At 42.7% G+C, this 17,893-nt stretch overlaps 1 protein-coding gene across 2 annotated transcripts in view; it reads left to right on the top strand.

Moving 5' to 3' along the window:
* LOC121582723 (dymeclin-like) overlaps positions 1-17,893 on the top strand; it is a 162,336-nt gene that overhangs the window by 3,758 nt on the left and 140,685 nt on the right. The window contains exons 2-4 of one of the 2 annotated variants that reach the window (XM_041898774.2): positions 4,252-4,457; positions 8,228-8,280; positions 13,898-13,991. In XM_041898774.2, the coding sequence (XP_041754708.1) occupies positions 4,318-4,457; positions 8,228-8,280; positions 13,898-13,991 (287 nt within the window). In that variant the 5' untranslated portion in view covers positions 4,252-4,317. The remainder of the gene's footprint in view (positions 1-4,251; positions 4,458-8,227; positions 8,281-13,897; positions 13,992-17,893) is intronic. The other variant, XM_041898773.2, reaches the window with a different exon arrangement.

Below are 17,893 nucleotides of genomic sequence, written 5' to 3' on the forward strand. Positions count from 1 at the left end.
CATGCTGTGGGGATGTTTTTCAGCGGCAGGGACTGGGAGACTAGTCAGGATCGAGGGAAAGATGATCGGAGCAAAGTACAGAGAGATCTTTGATGAAAACCTGCTCCAGAGTGCTCAGGACCTGACTGGGGTGAAGGTTCACCTTCCAACAGGACAACGTCCCTAAGCACACAGCCAAGACAACGCAGGAGTGGCTTCGGGACAAGTCTCTGAATGTCCTCGAGTGGCCCAGCCAGAGCCTTGAACCCGATCAAACATCTCTGGAGAGACCTGAAAATAACTGTGCAACGATGCTCCCCATCCACCCTGACAGAGCTTGAAGAATGGGAGAAACTCCCCAAATACAGGTGTACCAAGCTTGTAGCGTCATACCTAAGATGACTCTAGGCTGTAATCGCTGCCGAAGGTGCTTCAACAAAGTACTGTGTAAAGGGTCTGAATACTTATGTAAATGTGATATTTCAGTTTTTGTGCAAATGTAGAAATATTTCTAAACATGTTTTTTTCTTTGTCTTTATGGGGTGTTATGTGTAGATTGAGGGGAAAAAACAATTGAATCAATTTTAGATTAAGGCTGTAACATAACAAAATGTGGAAGTTGACAGATCGGCAGGACCGAATTCAGACGAGTCCCGTGACGCTTGTGGGGGCAGTAGAGCAAAACCACCAATATGTGCGTGTTCGTGAGTCTCACCTTTCCATAAAGGGGTCATAGTTTTAGGCCAAATTCGGACACTACAGACGTTTTCGTGAGACGACCGATTTTCGGGATGTCTCATGTTCTGACAAACACCGCTGTAGCTCTGCCACTTTTCACCGCAGATGCAGAAGGCCAATATTGGCGGATGCAGTGGATTGAGACACAGCGGGGTTTCCGTGGGGGCGAAAAATTGACTCGAGGGTTATAATGTTAATATTCCAGAGCATCCGCCATCCAAAAATAAAAAACATAGTTCCTAATTTTTGATATCAATTGGATGGAAACCTAGATATTAAAGCACATAACTTTTTTGGTAGATGTCAAAAATGGTACGACTTCCCTAACCAAAACGCGTCAACATTATTTGATTTTATTAATTCAGCCTGTTTTGAGGATGAAATTAGGTTCATTTGGCGATCATCTCACCTAGGTAATATTTTCTAACGTTAGACAGCACATTGTAGCCGAACGATAACTATTTTCTAGCTATCCCATTACCCTTTGCGATGTACGAGACTGATCAGTGCAGGCGGAATCGACGCGCTATCTGACGCAATACAATGGTCATCTGGTCGTCAAAGCAAGTGTGAAAACAGTCTGGACAACCCCTCCCTCTCTCTCTCCAGTTAATGTCACCTCGCCTGGCTGACACCTACCCATGAGCCCCCTTTCTTTCCATTTACTGTAACCAGCATCCTTACCCACTGAGCACCGACCAACATTGGACGTCCATGGACGTTGAAAAGTAGTAGACATTTTGTCAATCTGAACCTGGCCTTTATTTCAATGTCAACAGATGTCGTTTTTGGCACAGTCCTGAGCAGCCTTAATTTGGACCAAACTGGACCGGACCAAATCTGAACCAATCATAGACGTCTGTGTTTTAGAAGTGTGAGGAACAGTTCAGTAGAGCACAGGGTAAAGTAAAAAGTTAAGCAAAGTACAGTAGAGTATAGGCTAGTTCAGTACAGGCTAGTTCAGTACAGTACACAGTAGAGCACACTAGAGTTGAGTACTCTAATGTACTGTATTGAGCTGTACTGTACCAAACTAGCCTGTACTGAACTAGCCTATACTCTACTGTACTGTACTGAACTCTACTATTATGTGCTGTACTGTACTCTACTGAGCTCTACTGTGCTGTACTTTGATGTCCAAACATTTTAAACATAGACGTCTACGATTGGTTCAGATTTGGTCCAGACCAAACTCCGGACCAACCAAAAAGCTCATTAAAATAATAGCCAGTGTGTAGAACAATACCCAAATATGCGAAGGAGGATATTGCATATTTATACCTTTTGTGTACCTATTTAGGATACATCACCATGAAGTGGAAATTATATCCATAATTATGCATTTCTGTGTACAGATCAGGGACACATGATGAAATTCCTTTACTGCAATTCTGTTACCGGGTGTAAATCCACTTCACTTACTGTAGTTCAATAACCAAAATAAATGTTTTCAAACTCAAGGTGTTATGTCATAGCAGACACCCCATTATTCCTGCAGACATCTTTGAATCTTAAAGCTGCAGTATGTGACTTTTTGGGTGACCCCACCAAATTAACATAGAGATGTTAGTTATAGATCTTCATTCTCATTGAAAGTTAGTTTAAGAAGCGGTATAGCTGTTCTATGTGCACTATTTCTATGCTTAAGTTGAGTTTTTGCGTCTTTTGCTTTCCGTTTTCTACACCATTTTCAAACAGCTGAAAATACAATATTTTAACTTATGGAAAATATATTTCACAGTGGTTTAGATGGTTCAATGAGTCATTACACTATACTTGCTTTTTTTTGTCACATAAACTGAAATTAGGCGAACTATAAGAATTTTTGCAACCAGGAAATGGCTGAGCAATTACACCTTTTAAAGACATGCTCCGGTACTTTGGCGTCTAATCATTTTTTTCTCTCCAAACCTCCCACTTTGGGCTGGATGTGTCAATGTGTAGATCATACATGCATAATCTATCAGCAGAATTACTGTCTCAATTAGCCACGAAATCCCTAGTTTGAAAGCGACTGTTTTCTTGAAGCTGTGCTGTGACATTTTCTCTATATTTTCCCCCACATGGGCTAGCCCCCTAGCAATTTGAGTTCTAGCCAACGAGATTCAGCTCCTCACATTTGGGTGACAGCTAGCAAGAGGCCTGCCCAGCGTTATCCAATGAGGTTGCAGGGTGGGCTCAGTGGACACAGCAGAGGGAGAGGAACCACTTTTAGCTCATGAGTGCTACTTTCAGAACTACTGGCTAAAAAGTATAGTACCGGAGAATCTCTTTTAATTCTAAGCAGATATTTAACTGTTTTTGGAAAACATGGTCACATAAAAAAACGGAGGGAGATTTTACAGAAATTCTGTTACCAAACTGTATCTGCAGTAAATGGTTTTGTAAAATGTTCAGTGTAAATTGTTTAAAGTAGTCCTTCCTTGTGCGTAGAGTATGGTCTGTTAAACTTTAAAATCAAAGGTTTTTGTTTGGCATACATTCTAAAGTGAAAAATCTGTCTCTGTTACCGTGGAACTTCCCACATGACATGGGTGTAATCAAATGTAATATGTGTACTAAAGGAAACCATAGACTAGAGAGTAAACTCATGCCATGTTATACCACTGTACTGTATGATGAACATGCCACGTAGCCTTATTCATTACTATGCCCAAGGCCAGGGAGTCATATTTTTCTATTACCCTTGCTTCCCTTTTGTGGCTAAATCAGAGCTTGCAAAATCTGTCACTTTTGGAGGGAAGCCTGGAGTACTGATTTGATATCGTGACACATTTCTCCCAGTCAAAAGTGAGATCCCTCTCCCAGCCTACCTGTTTGGGAGAAGAGTGTATTGATCATTCACTGCAATAGAGTAGTAAATATTTGTCTTAACTCTGCACTGTTGCGAATGGGCTCGTAAGTAAGCATTTCACTGTAAAGTCTACACCTGTTGTATTCGGCTCATGTGACCAATAAAATGGGATATGATTGGATTTTGATTAGGTTCATTATTCTGCGAAGTGGATCGTATTTCATAATGAAAATAAGCTCAAACACTTCCAAAAAGGGCTCGAAATCCCCACAAGGTATTTTGTCTGGATTTGAGGATGCTGCCAGACAGACAGATGTGCATCATAAACCAGATTTGGCCAGATGTACAATTAGGTCAAGCAGTTCTTTAAATAAGATAAAGAACATTTCTGAGATGCCATACATTTAGCTTCTGACTGATGGTGTGAGTAGAGTAAGGCCCAGGCTTCATAACTTTACAATACAGAATGTAGCTTAATGCAGCAAATAGAGCATTCCTAACTTTATATAAGCAGCTCTCACCAGGGAGATTCTTATAGATCAGAAGTAGGCCTAGGTCTCCGGTAAAGAAGAGGATCTACTAACAGCTGAACTAGGGCCCCATTCATTTAGAATTAGGCTAGAATGAGGACTCAGTTTACTTCCTATTTCATGAACCATAACAAACGTTTTAGTTCAGTTCATAATCTTGATAACCTGAGTGCAGTGATACTATTGATTAATTTTCCTTCTGTTCCCCAGTACAGTGCCTGATGTGGGAGATGAGGCAGTGAGAGACAGCCTCTCCATAGATCCACATCCCAGGAGATGGGAGCCAACACCAGCCAGGTCAGTGACCTGTCAGAGAACCAGAGCCTCCGGACCCTGATCGGCACGGAGTCCATCTCAGAGAATGACCCCTTCTGGAACCAGCTAATCTCCTTCACATTTATCAGCCCCACTAGCAGGTAAGAACATGTCACGTATCCTTACACCACAGACAGAATCATTATGTGCTCTTCTTGACCCCGCCACCTGACGAGTTAGTGCCAGAGACAGACGTCTTGGCTGGACCACTTTTCCCATAACGTGAGAACTCAGAACATGGTGCACTAGGTAGGGAATAGGGTGCCATTTGGGACGCAATCCATGATAAAGTAGTAGACAACAACAACTAACCATAGGAGTTGGGAAGACAGCACAAACAAATCTGGGACCAGGCTAATAACGTAGGCCAGTACCTCTCTGATTATGTATTCTCTTTAGACTGTTTGTTTCATGTTTAATCAAATTGGGTTGTTGTTCAAATACAGGTGTTGCTATCACACATAATTTCACATTTCGGGAAATGGTTTAAAGTTGCAACATGTAACTTTTTGGGCGACCCAACTACATTCACGTAGAAATGTATGTTATACATCTGTCATTCTCATTGAAAGCAAGTCTGAGCAGCGGTAGATCTGTTCTGTGTGCGCCATTTCTATGGGTCCCGTTCTTAAGTTTCTTTTTTGCGTCTTTTACTTTCGGTTTTGTAAACCAGCTTCAATCAGCTGAAAACACAATTTTGGGTTATAGAAAGGAAAATTCACAGCGGTTTAGATGGTACAGTGATTCTTTACACTGTACTTGCTTGTTTTGTCACAAACTGAAATTAGGCTAACTTTTTTAATTTTAGCAACCAGGAAATGGCGGAGCGATTTCTGCATAGTGCTTATTTTAAGTAGATCCAACACCGGTTTTGTAATGTTTACCGTGGCTACAGCTAAGGAAAGCTTATGAAAGAAATGATGTGTAGTTGTTCAAGCCCCATTTCCATATTATACTAGCAATGTGCAACCTACCTACAACACATAAAGGCAAAAATGCGACAGTTTATCCAGTTCTGAGGACGGCACAGGTCTGCAGCCCATGATGATTTACAACCCATCACAGAATGCACAGCCAGCAAGGCTCTTTGACTGTGTCACTCGTTCCATCTGTGCACTTCAGCACACACAGACACACAGATAGCCAGATATACCTTGGCTACTACACATCTCTTTCTTGCCAAGGCTCCACCAGAGTGGAATAGGCTGATGGAAAAGATTTGCTCCTCTAAATATATTTAGTCAATGTCCCTCCCGTAGCGTGCGAGCTTGCGCTAGCAGTTTTTGTTTTAAACATATTTTTTAAAATAAATAAATAATAATTTGGGATGGCCGCTAGGAGCCGATAACATTGTCTATGGGCAGGCAAAGAAAATTATTTGTTCTTCACTCATTTTCAGTCACCCTTTTGGCCGATGGTGTTGGACCTTTTTTGGGAGGGGGGAGACAAGTGACTTCAGCTTTCGGACATCTGAAAAATCAGTCCTACTTGTCCAAAGGACAAGTGGCTAAAAAAGTTAATGTCAAGCCTTGCCCAGCGCTTTAAGCCAAGTCTCCTCCTCCACCCTCTCTCGCTCTGTCCCACCCGCAAAATTTCAGTCACATCTCACACCCTACACTATTCCCTATATAGTGCACTACTTTTAACCAGAACCCTATGGGCCCTGGTCAAAAGTAGTGCACTACATTAGGGATAAGGTGCCATTTGGGACGCGTCCAGGCTGCAAACATTAGCTAAGGTGCAGGATGCAGCGAAGGCCTAAATTACACCAGGCTGTCAACATTAGCTAAGAACTTGAAGTTTAAGTCTTCCAAGCCAAACAGCTTTTAGGTTCCGGTTTACACACATCTGCTGACTTGGAGTAATTATCTAACACACTTTATGATCAGAGGTGACAGTAAATATAGTTGACCTTAAGTTACAGTAACAGCTTGCTGAAAAATGGTAGTAGGTATTTTCTGGTTGTACAGTACAAGCTTATTTACAGCAGAGAGGCACATAACAGGAGTGGGTGTTTTCTAGTGGTAGTGCTGGAAAACTGGAGTTAGCCAATAAGAGCATAGAGACATACAGTGGGGAGAACAAGTATTTGATACACTGCCGATTTTGCAGGTTTTCTTACTTACAAAGCATGTAGAGGTCTGTAATTTTTATCATAGGTACACTTCAACTGTAAGAGACGGAATCTAAAACAAAAATCCAGAAAATCACATTGTATGATTTTTAAGTAATGAATTTTGCATTTTATTGCATGACATAAGTATTTGATACATCAGAAAAGCAGAACTGAATATTTGGTACAGAAACCTTTGTTTGCAATTACAGAGATCATACGTTTCCTGTAGGTCTTGACCAGGTTTGCACACACTGCAGCAGGGATTTTGGCCCACTCCTCCATACAGACCTTCTCCAGATCCTTCAGTTTTTGGGGCTGTCGCTGGGCAATACGGACTTTCAGCTCCCTCCAAAGCTTTTCTATTGGGTTCAGGTCTGGAGACTGGCTAGGCCACTCCAGGACCTTGAGATGCTTCTTACGGAGCCACTCCTTAGTTGCCCTGGCTGTGTGTTTCGGGTCATTGTCATGCTGGAAGACCCAGCCACGACCCATCTTCAATGCTCTTACTGAGGGAAGGAGGTTGTTGGCCAAGATCTTGCGATACATGGCCCCATCCATCCTCCCCTCAATACGGTGCAGTAGTCCTGTCCCCTTTGCAGAAAAGCATCCCCAAAGAATGATGTTTCCACCTCCATGCTTCACGGTTGGGATGGTGTTCTTGGGGTTGTACTCATCCTTCTTCTTCCTCCAAACACGGCGAGTGGAGTTTAGGCCAAAAAGCTATATTTTTGTCTCATCAGACCACATGACCTTCTCCCATTCCTCCTCTGGATCATCCAGATGGTCATTGGCAAACTTCAGACAGGCTTGGACATGCGCTGGCTTGAGCAGGGGGACCTTGCGTGTGCTGCAGGATTTTAATCCATGACGGCGTAGTGTGTTACTAATGGTTTTCTTTGAGACTGTGATCCCAGCTCTCTTCAGGTCATTGACCAGGTCCTGCCGTGTAGTTCTGGGCTGATCCCTCACCTTCCTCATGATCATTGATGCCCCACGAGGTGAGATCTTGCATGGAGCCCCAGACCGAGGGTGATTGACCGTCATCTTGAACTTCTTCCATTTTCTAATAATTGTGCCAACAGTTGTTGCCTTCTCACCAAGCTGCTTGCCTATTGTCCTGTATCCCATCCCAGCCTTGTGCAGGTCTACAATTTTATCCCTGATGTCCTTACACAGCTCTCTGGTCTTGGCCACTGTGAAGAGGTTGGAGTCTGTTTGATTGAGTGTGTGGACAGGTGTCTTTTATACAGGTAACAAGTTCAAACAGGTGCAGTTAATACAGGTAATGAGTGGAGAACAGGAGGGCTTCTTAAAGAAAAACTAACAGGTCTGTGAGAGCCAGAATTCTTACTGGTTGGTAGGTGATCAAATACTTATGTCATGCAATAAAATGCAAATTAATTACTTAAAAATTATACAATGTGATTTTCTGGATTTTTGTTTTAGATTCAGTCTCTCACAGTTGAAGTGTACCTATGATAACAATTACAGACCTCTACATGCTTTGTAAGTAGGAAAACCTGCAAAATCGGCAGTGTATCTTGTTCTCCCCCAATACTTGTTCTCCCCACTGTATATAATAGTACTCTAATTCTATTTCTATGAATGAGTGTGTTGTGACTATGCTAACTTGACAGTAGAGGGCACAGTAGGCTGATGAGAACCATCCGGAATTCCACAGTGCTGTGCTATTGAATTGACCAACATTTTCTCGGGCTCTCTCTCTCTCTCTCGCTCACTCTCTCTCCTCTACAGTGGTAACTCCAAGCTGTTGGAAGAGGCTGTTATTCCCCTGGCCAAGATCCTGAGTACGTCTCATGTTTGTTGGTTTGTGTGTTATGCCTGATATATATATATACCGTTCAAAAGTTTGTGGTCACTTAGAAATTTCCTTGTTTTCTGTGAAAACATACATGAAATGAGTTTGAATAGGAAATATAGCAAAATGAATAGGAAATGTAGTCATTGACAAGGTTAGAAATAATGATTAATTGAAATAATAATTGTGTCCTTTGCTTTCGTCAAAGTATCCTCCATTTGCAGCAATTACAGCCTTGCAGACCTTTGGCATTCTAGTTGTCAATTTATCAAAGAGATTTCACCCCATGCTTCCTGAAGCACCTCCCACAAGTTGGATTGGCTTGATGGGCACTTCTTACGTACAATATGGTCAAGCTGCTCCCACAACAGCTCAATAGGGTTGAGATCCGGTGACTGTGCTGGCCACTCCATTATACACAGAATACCATCTGACTGCTTCTTCCCTAAATAGTTATTGCATAGTTTGGAGCTGTGCTTTGGTCATTGTCCTGTTGTAGGAGGAAATTATCTCCAATCAAGCGCCATCCACAGGGTATGGCATGGCGTTGCAAAATGGAGTGATAGCCTTCCTTCTTCAAGATCCCTTTTACCCTGTACAAATCTCCCACTTTACCACCACCAAAGCACCCCCAGACCATCACATTGCCTCCACCATGCTTGACAGATGGCATCAAGCACCCCTCCAGCATCTTTTCATTTGGTCTGCGTCTCACAAATGTTCTTCTTTGTGATCCGAACACCTCAAACTTCGATTTGTCTGTCCAGAACACTTTTTTTCCAATCTTCCTCTGTCCAGTGTCTGTGTTTTTTTCCCCATCTTAATCTTTTCTTTTTGTTGGCCAGTCTGAGATGTGGCTTTTTCTTTGAAACTCTACCTAGAAGGTCAGCATCCCGGAGTCGCCTCTTCACTGTTGACGTTGAGACTGGTGTTTTGCGGGTACTATTTAATGAAGCTGCCAGTTGAGGACCTGTGAGGCGCCTAATGTATTTGTCCTCTTGCTCAGTTGTGCACCGGGGCCTCCCACTCCTCTTTCTATTCTGGTTAGAGCCAGTTTGCGCTGTTCTGTGAAGGGAGTAGTACACAGCGTTGAACAAGATCTTCAGTTTCTTGGCAATTTCTCGCATGGAATAGGCTTAATTTCTCAGAACAAGAATAGACTGACGAGTTTCAGAAGAAAGTTCTTTGCTTCTGGCCATTTTGAGCCTGTAATCGAACCCACAATTGCTGATGCTCCAAGAAGGCCAGTTGTATTGCTTCTTTACATTTTAGTCATTTAGCAGATGCTCTTATCCAGAGCGACTTACAGTTAGTGAGTGCATACATTTTTTTTTTCTTACTGGTCCCTCATGGGAAACGAACCCACAACCCTGGCATTGCAAACGCCATGCTCTACCAACTGAGCTACACGGGACCATCTTTAATCAGCACAACAGTTTTCAGCTGTGCTAACATAATTGCAAAAGGGTTTTCTAATGATCAATTAGCCTTTTGAAATGATAAACTTGGATTAGCAAACACAACGTGCCATTAGAACACAGGACTGATGGTTGCTGATAATGGGCCTATGTACGCCTATGTAGATATTCCATTAGAAATCAGCCGTTTCCATCTACAATTGCCATTTACAATATTAACAATGTCTACACTCTATTTCTGATCAATTTGATGTTATTTTAATGGACAAAAAAATAGCTTTTCTTTCGAAAACAAGGACATTTCTAAGTGACCCCAAACGTTTGAACGGTAGTGTGTATATACATACATACGCACACACACAAAGTATTCAGACCCCTTGACTTTTTCCACATTTTGTTACATTACAGCCTTATTCTAAAATGTATTCAATTGTTTTTTCCCCCCTCAACAATCTACACTAGCCCATCATGACAAAGCAAAAACAGGTTTTTAGAAATTATTGGACATTTATAAAAAGATAAAAAAACGGAAATATCACAGTTACATAAGTATTCAGACCCTTTACTCAGTACTTTGTTGAAGCACCTTTGGCAGCGATTACAGCCTCAAGTCTTCTTGGGTATGACACTACAAGCTTGGCACACCTGTATTTGGGGAGTTTCTCCAATTCTTCTCTGCAGATCCTCTCAAGCTCTGTCAGGTTGGATGGGGAGCGTCGCTGCATAGCTATTTTCAGGTCTCTCCAGAGATGTTCGATCTGGTTCAAGTCCGGGCTCTGGCTGGGCCACTCGAGGACATTCAGAGACTTGTCTCGAAGCCACTCCTGCGTTGCCTTGGCTGTGTGCTTAGGGTCTTTGTCCTGTTGGAAGGTGAACCTTCGCCCCAGTTTGAGGTCCTGAGCGGTCTGGAGCAGGTTTTTATCAAGGATCTCTCTGTACTTTGCTCTGTTCATCTTTCCCTCGATCCTGACTAGTTTCCCAGTCCCTGCTGCTGAAAAACAGATCCACAGCATGATGCTGCCACCACAATGCTTCACCGTAGGGATGGTGCCAGGTTTCCTCCAGACGTGACGCTTGGCATTCAGGCCAAAGAGTTCAATCTTGGTTGCATCAGACCAGATAATCTTGTTTCTCATGGTCTGAGAGTCCTTTAGGTGCCCTTTGGCAATCTCCAAGCGGGCTGTCATGTGCCTTTTACTGAGGAGTGGCTTCCGTCTACCATAAAGGCCTGAGTGGTGGAGTACTGCAGAGATGGTTGTCCTTCTGAAAGGTTCTCCTATCTCCACAGAGGAACTCTGGAGCTCTGTTTTTGCTTTGTCACTATGGAGTATTGTGTGTAGGTTGATGAGGGGGAAAAAAACGATTTAATCAATTTGAGAATAAGGCTGTAACCTAACTGTGGAAAAAGTCTAGGGGTCTGAATACTTTCTGAATTGTATGTATGTACACTACCAATCAAAAGTTTGGACGCCACCTACTCATTCAAGGGTTTTTCTTTATTTTTTAATGTTTTTACATTGTAGAATAATAGTGAAGACATCAACTATGAAATAACACATATGGAATCATGTAGTAACCAAAAAAGTGTTAAACAAATCAAAATATATTTTATATTTGAGATTCTTCAAATAGCCACCCTTTGCCTTGATGACAGCTTTTCACACTCTTGGCATTCTATCAACCAGCTTCATGAGGTAGTCACCTGGAATGCATTTCAATTAACAGGTTTGCCACCTTAAAAGTTCATTTGTGGGATTTATTTCCTTCTTAATGTGTTTAAGCCAATCAGTTGTGTTGTGACAAGGTAGGGGGGCACAAACAGCTCAAATAAGCAAAGAGAAACGACAGTCCATCATTACTTTAAGACATGAAGGTCAGTTAATCCTGAACATTTCATTAACTTTGAAAGTTTCTTCAAGTGCAGTCGCAAAAACCATCAAGCGCAATGATGAAACTGGCTCTCATGAGGACCACCATAGGGATAGAAGACCCAGAGTTATCTCTGCTGCAGAGGATAAGTTCATTAGAGTTACCAGCCTCAGAAATTGCAGCCCAAATAAATGCTTCACCGAGTTCAAGTAACAGACACATCTCAACATCAACTGTTTAGAGGGGACTGTGAATCTGGCCTTCATGGTCAAATTGCTGCAAAGAAACCACTACTAAAAGACACCAATAAGAAGAGGAGACCTGCTTGGGCTAAGAAACACGAGTGATGGACATTAGACCGGTGGAAATTTGTCCTTTGGTCTGGAGTCCAAATTTGAGATTTTTGGTTCAAACCGCAGTGTCTGTGTGAGACACGGTATGGGTGAACGGATGATCTCCGCATGTGTATTTCCCACTGTGACGCATGGAGGAGGAGGTGTTATGGTGTGGGGGTGCTTTGCTGGTGACACTGTCTGTGATTTATTTAGATTTCAAGGCTCACTTAACCAGCATAGCTACCACAGTGTTATGCAGCGATACGCCACCCCATCTGGTTTGGGATTAGTGGGACTATCATTTGTTTTTCACAGGACAATGACCCAACACACCTCCAGGCTGTGTAAGGGCTATTTTATCAAGAAGGAGAGTGATGTAGTGCTGCATCAGATGACCTGGCCTCCACAATCCCCCGACCTCAACCCAATTGAGATGGTTTGGGATGAGTCGGATGGCAGAGTGAAGGAAAAGCAGCCAACAAGTGCTCAGCATGTGTGGGAACTCCTTCAAGACTGTTGGAAAAGCCAGGTGAAGCTGGTTGAGAGAATGCCAAGAGTGTGCAAAGTTGTCATCAAGGCAAAGGGTGGCTGCTTTGAAGAATCTCAAATATAAAACATTTTGATTTGTTTAACAGTTTTTTGGTTACTACATGATTCCATATGTGTTATTTCAAAGATTTGATGTCTTCACTATTATTCTACAATGCTGAAAATACTAAAAATAAAGAAAAACCCTTGAATGAGTAAGTGTGTCCAAACTTATGACTGGTACTGTACATGCATACATACTGAACAAAAATATAAACGCAACATGCAGCAATTTCTAAGATTTTACTGAGTTACAGTTAAAATAAGGAAATAAGTCAGTTGAAATATATTCATTAGGCCCCAATCTATGGATTTCACATAACTGGGTATACAGATATACATATGTCAGTATCTAGTGTGACCACCATTTGCCTCATGCAGCGCAACAGATCTCCTTCGCCTAGAGTTGATCAGGCTGTTTATTGTGGCCTGTGGCACTCCTCTTCAATGGCTGTGCAAAGTTGCTGGATATTGGCGGGAACTGGAACACGCTGTCGTACACGTCGATCCAGAGCATCCCAAACATGCTCATTGGGTAACATGTCTTGTGAGTATGCAGGCCATGGAAGAACTGGGACATTTTCAGCTTACAGGAATTGTGTACAGATCCTTGTGACATGGGGTTGTGCATTATCATGCTGAAACGTGGTGATGGCGGCGGATGAATGGCACAACATTGTGCCTCAGGATCTTGTCACAGGATCTCTATGCATTAAAATTTCCATCGATAAAATGCAATTGTGTTTGTTGTCCATAGCTTATGCCTGCCCGTACCATAACCCCACCGCCACCATGGGGCACTCTGTTCACAACTTTGACATTAGCAAACCGCTCACCCACACGACGCCGTACACGTGGTCTGCGGTTGTGAGGCCGGTTGGATGTATTGCCAAATTCTCTAAAACTACGTTGGTAGAGAAATGAACATTCAATTCTCTGGCAACAGCTCTGGTGGACATTTCTGCAGTCAGCATGCCAATTGCAAGCTCCCTCAACTTGAGACATCTGTGGCATTGTGTTGTGTGACAAAACAGCATATTTTAGAGTGTACTTTTATTGTCCCCAGTACAATGTGCACCTGTGTAATGATCATGCTGTTTAATTAGCTTTTTGATATGCCACACCTGTCTGGTGGCTGGATTATCATGGCAAAGGAGAAATGGTCACTAACAGGGATATAAACATATTTCAGAGAATTAAGCTTTTTGTCCGTATGGAACATTTCTGGGATCTTTTATTTCAGCTCATGAAACTTGACCAACACTTTACATGTTGCGTTTATATTTCTGTTCAGTGTAGATTATTGATGTACTGTGTGTCAGAATCACCAAGCAGTTATTTTTTAATACCATGTGCTGTGTCTTCCTCTCTCCTCTTTTCTCTGTCCCTCCTACAGTTGAGAACAATCCCAGAACAGGGAATTTTGGAGCCCTGGTGAGAATTTTCCTGGGAAGAACCAAAGAGTTGAAAATATCCACAGAATGCCAAGAGTGAGTACTGTGTGTAAAACCAAATAACAAGTGCTGTTCCAAGAACAAGTGATGGGATGGGAATCAGTGATCTCAATTGAGTAGTTCAATAATAAGTAGACCTATGCCCTGTGTTGTACGCCTTATGTTTAAGTCAATGACTGGGATGATATGGTCATGCTCAAGCCATTGACGTTTCCCATGGGAATCCAGATGTAGGCCTAGAGTTTTGGACATTGACATGGATAGTTTAGCAATAAATATGCCTTGTACTCATTATTTAGTGGTAATGCTGTAGCAGAACCATTTACATTTTCCATTTCCCATGGGAATCCACCCAAAGGTATAGTTTGGGATGTGTTGGTGACAAACCCAACATCACTCTGGATGGGAGATCCAACTCATCCAATTTGAAATCCAGATGATCTGATGTTTCATTCATAAACCTGAGGGTGGAGTGAGTTAGTTATTCCTCCCTTCAATCTGGTTTTCCACTTTTACCCACATAATTGGAGGCATATTTGCATTGGGCATGGGTCATTTACATTGTGTTGTGGTTCGTTCTGGTCATGAACCCCATGGGATTTTGTCACAAGATGTGAACCGTAGTTGTGGATCGGAAGTGGCTGTGCGGTCTAATGACACCCGTGAGAGATCCCACTTATGGTCACTTATAAAAGAAGAGGAGCAGCTGTAAGGCAAGAGACACACCAGCGGTTCTCAGACACCAGCTGTCAGATTCCAGTAAGTAAGAGACAGCAACTAAAACTTCATAGTAATTAGTGGAATAAGGGCGGCTCGATGTTTACCAACTAGATCTGATGGACCAGATGTGTGCGGTGGTGGAAAGGTGTCTGCATGGGAAAACTCTTGGAGAAAAACATTAAAACACATAAAAAATTCCAAAATGTAAAGATATTGATGTTTGTGTGAACTGCAAAGCTACGCTCGTTCTCATAGAACTGTGCGGGTCATGTCACTCGTACAATGGTGGGTGTCCTCACAAGGATTCACATACAACCTCGCCACAGTTAGAAGCTAGTAGTAACTCCCAAAATAAAGGAAACACTTACGTAAAGTGTCTTAATAGGGTGTTGGGCCACCACGAACTGCCTGAATAACTTCAATACTTCCTTGGATAGATTCTACAAGTGTCTGGAACTCTATTGGAGGGACGCGGCACCATTCTTCCATAAGAATTTCCATCATTTGATGTTTTGTTGGTGGTGGAAAATGCTGTTTAAAGCGCTGCTCCAGAATCTCCACTAAGTGTTCAATTGGGTTGAGATCTGGTGACTGAGACACACACACACCAGGGTTCGATACCGCGACCAAAACTGGTCACAAGGATGTGAATTTTTTCCTGGTCACGTTAGTTTTTCGTTCACAATTTGCTTCTTTTTTTATTAGATTAATATATTCAAACAGTAATGTGCAATTGGCCAGAAATAAACCTACTTTCTGAAGAGGCAACAACAGCATGGGAATGCCCCTGTCTGTGTTTTTTTTTTTTTTTTTTTTTTATTTAACCTTTATTTAACCAGGTAAGCCAGTTGAGAACAAGTTCTCATTTACAACTGCGACCTGGCCAAGATAAAGCAAAGCAGTGCGATTTAAAAACAACAACAACACAGAGTTACATATGGGATAAACAAAATGTACTGTCAATAACACAATAGAAAATCTATACAGTGTGTGCAAATGTAGTAAGTTATGGAGGTAAGGCAATAAATAGGCCATAGTGCAAAAATAATTACAATTTAGTATTAACACTGGAATGATAGATGTGCAGAAGATGATGTGCAAACAGAGATACTGGGGAGCAAATAAGCTAAATAAATAACAATATGGGGATGAGGTAGTTGGGTGGGCTAATTACAGATGGGCTGTGTACAGGTGCAGTGATCGGTAAGCTGCTCTGACAACTGATGCTTAAAGTTAGTGAGGGAGATAAGAGTCTCCAGCTTCAGAGATTTTTGCAGTTCGTTCCAGTCATTGGCAGCAGAGAACATGAAGGAATGGCGGCCAAAGGAGGTGTTGGCTTTTGGGATGACCAGTGAGATATACCTGCTGGAGTGCATACTACGGGTGGGTGTTGCTATGGTGACCAATGAGCTAAGATAAGGTGGGGATTTGCCTAGCAGTGATTTATAGATGACCTGGAGCCAGTGGGTTTGGCGACAAATATGTAGTGAGGGCCAGCCAACGAGAGCGTACAGGTCACAATGGTGGGTAGTATATGGGGCTTTGGTGACAAAACGGATGGCACTGTGATAGACTACATCCAATTTGCTGAGTAGAGTGTTGGAGGCTATTTTGTAAATGACATCGCCGAAGTCAAGGATCGGTAGGATAGTCAGTTTTACAAGGGCATGTTTGGCAGCATGAGTGAAGGAGGCTTTGTTGCGAAATAGGAAGCCGATTCTAGATTTAACTTTGGATTGGAGATGCTTAATGCGAGTCGGGAAGTAGAGTTTACGGTCTAACCAGACACCTAGGTATTTGTAGTTGTCCACATATTCGAAGTCAGACCCGCCGAGAGTAGTGATTCTAGTCGGGCGGGCGTGTACAAGCTGTGTTCGATTGAAGAGCATGCATTTAGTTTTACTAGTGTTTAAGAGCAGTTGGAGGCTACGGAAGGAGTGCTGTATGGCATTGAAGCTCGTTTGGAGGTTTGTTAACAGTGTCCAATGAAGGGCCAGATGTATAGAAAATGGTGTCGTCTGCGTAGAGGTGGATCTGAGAGTCACCAGCAGCAAGAGCGACATCATTGATATACACAGAGAATAGAGTCGTCCCGAGAATTGAATCCTGTGGCACCCCCATAAAGACTGCCAGAGGTCCAGACAACAGGCCCTCCGATTTGACACATTGAACTCTATCTGAGAAGTAGTTGGTGAACCAGGCGAGGCAGTCATTTGAGAAACCAAGGCTATTTAGTCTGCCAATAAGAATGCGGTGATTGACGGAGTCGAAAGCCTTGGCCAGGTCGATGAAGACGGCTGCACAGTACTGTCTATTATCGATCGCGGTTATAATATCGTTTAGGACCTTGAGCATGGCTGAGGTGCACCCATGATCAGCTCGGAATCCAGATTGCATAGCGGAGAAGGTACGGTGGGATTCGAAATGGTCGGTGATCTGTTTGTTAACTTGACTTTCGAAAGGCAGGGCAGGATGGATATAGGTCTGTAACAGTTTGGATCTAGAGTGTCACCCCCTTTTGAAGAAGGGGATGACCGCGGCAGCTTTCCAATCTCTGGGGACCTCAGACGATACGAAAGATTTTGAACAGGCTGGTAATAGGTGTTGCGACAATTTCGGCGGGTAATTTTAGAAAGAAAGTGTCCAGATTGTCTAGCCCAGCTGATTTGTAGGGGTCCAGATTTTGCAGCTCTTTCAGAACATCAGCTATCTGAATTTGGGTGAAGGAGATGCAGTGGGGGCATGGGCAAGTTGTAGCGGAGGGTGCAGAGCTGGTGGTCGGGGTAGGGGTAGCCAGGTGGAAAGTATGGCCAGCCGTAGCAAAATGCTTGTTGAAATTGTCGATTATTGTAGATTTATCGGTAGTGACAGTGTTTCCTAGCCTCAGTGCAGTGGGCAGCTGTGGGAAGGTGGTGTTATTCTCCATGGACTTTAGTGTCCCAAAACTTTTTGGAGTTAGTGCTACAGGATGCAAATTTCTGTTTGAAAAAGCTAGCCTTTGCTTTCCTAACTGATTGTGTATATTGGTTCCTGACTTCCCTGAAAAGTTGCATATCGCGGGGGCTGTTCGATGCTAATGCAGTACGCCACAGGATGTTTTTGTGCTGGTTAAGGGCAGTCAAGTCTGGGGTGAACCAGGGGCTATATCTGTTCTTAGTTCTGAATTTTTTGAATGGGGCATGCTTATTTAAGATGGAGAAGAAAGCACTTTTAAAGAA

Source organism: Coregonus clupeaformis, chromosome 15, assembly GCF_020615455.1.
Source record: "Coregonus clupeaformis isolate EN_2021a chromosome 15, ASM2061545v1, whole genome shotgun sequence".
NCBI classification, from domain to species: Eukaryota; Metazoa; Chordata; class Actinopteri; order Salmoniformes; family Salmonidae; genus Coregonus; species Coregonus clupeaformis.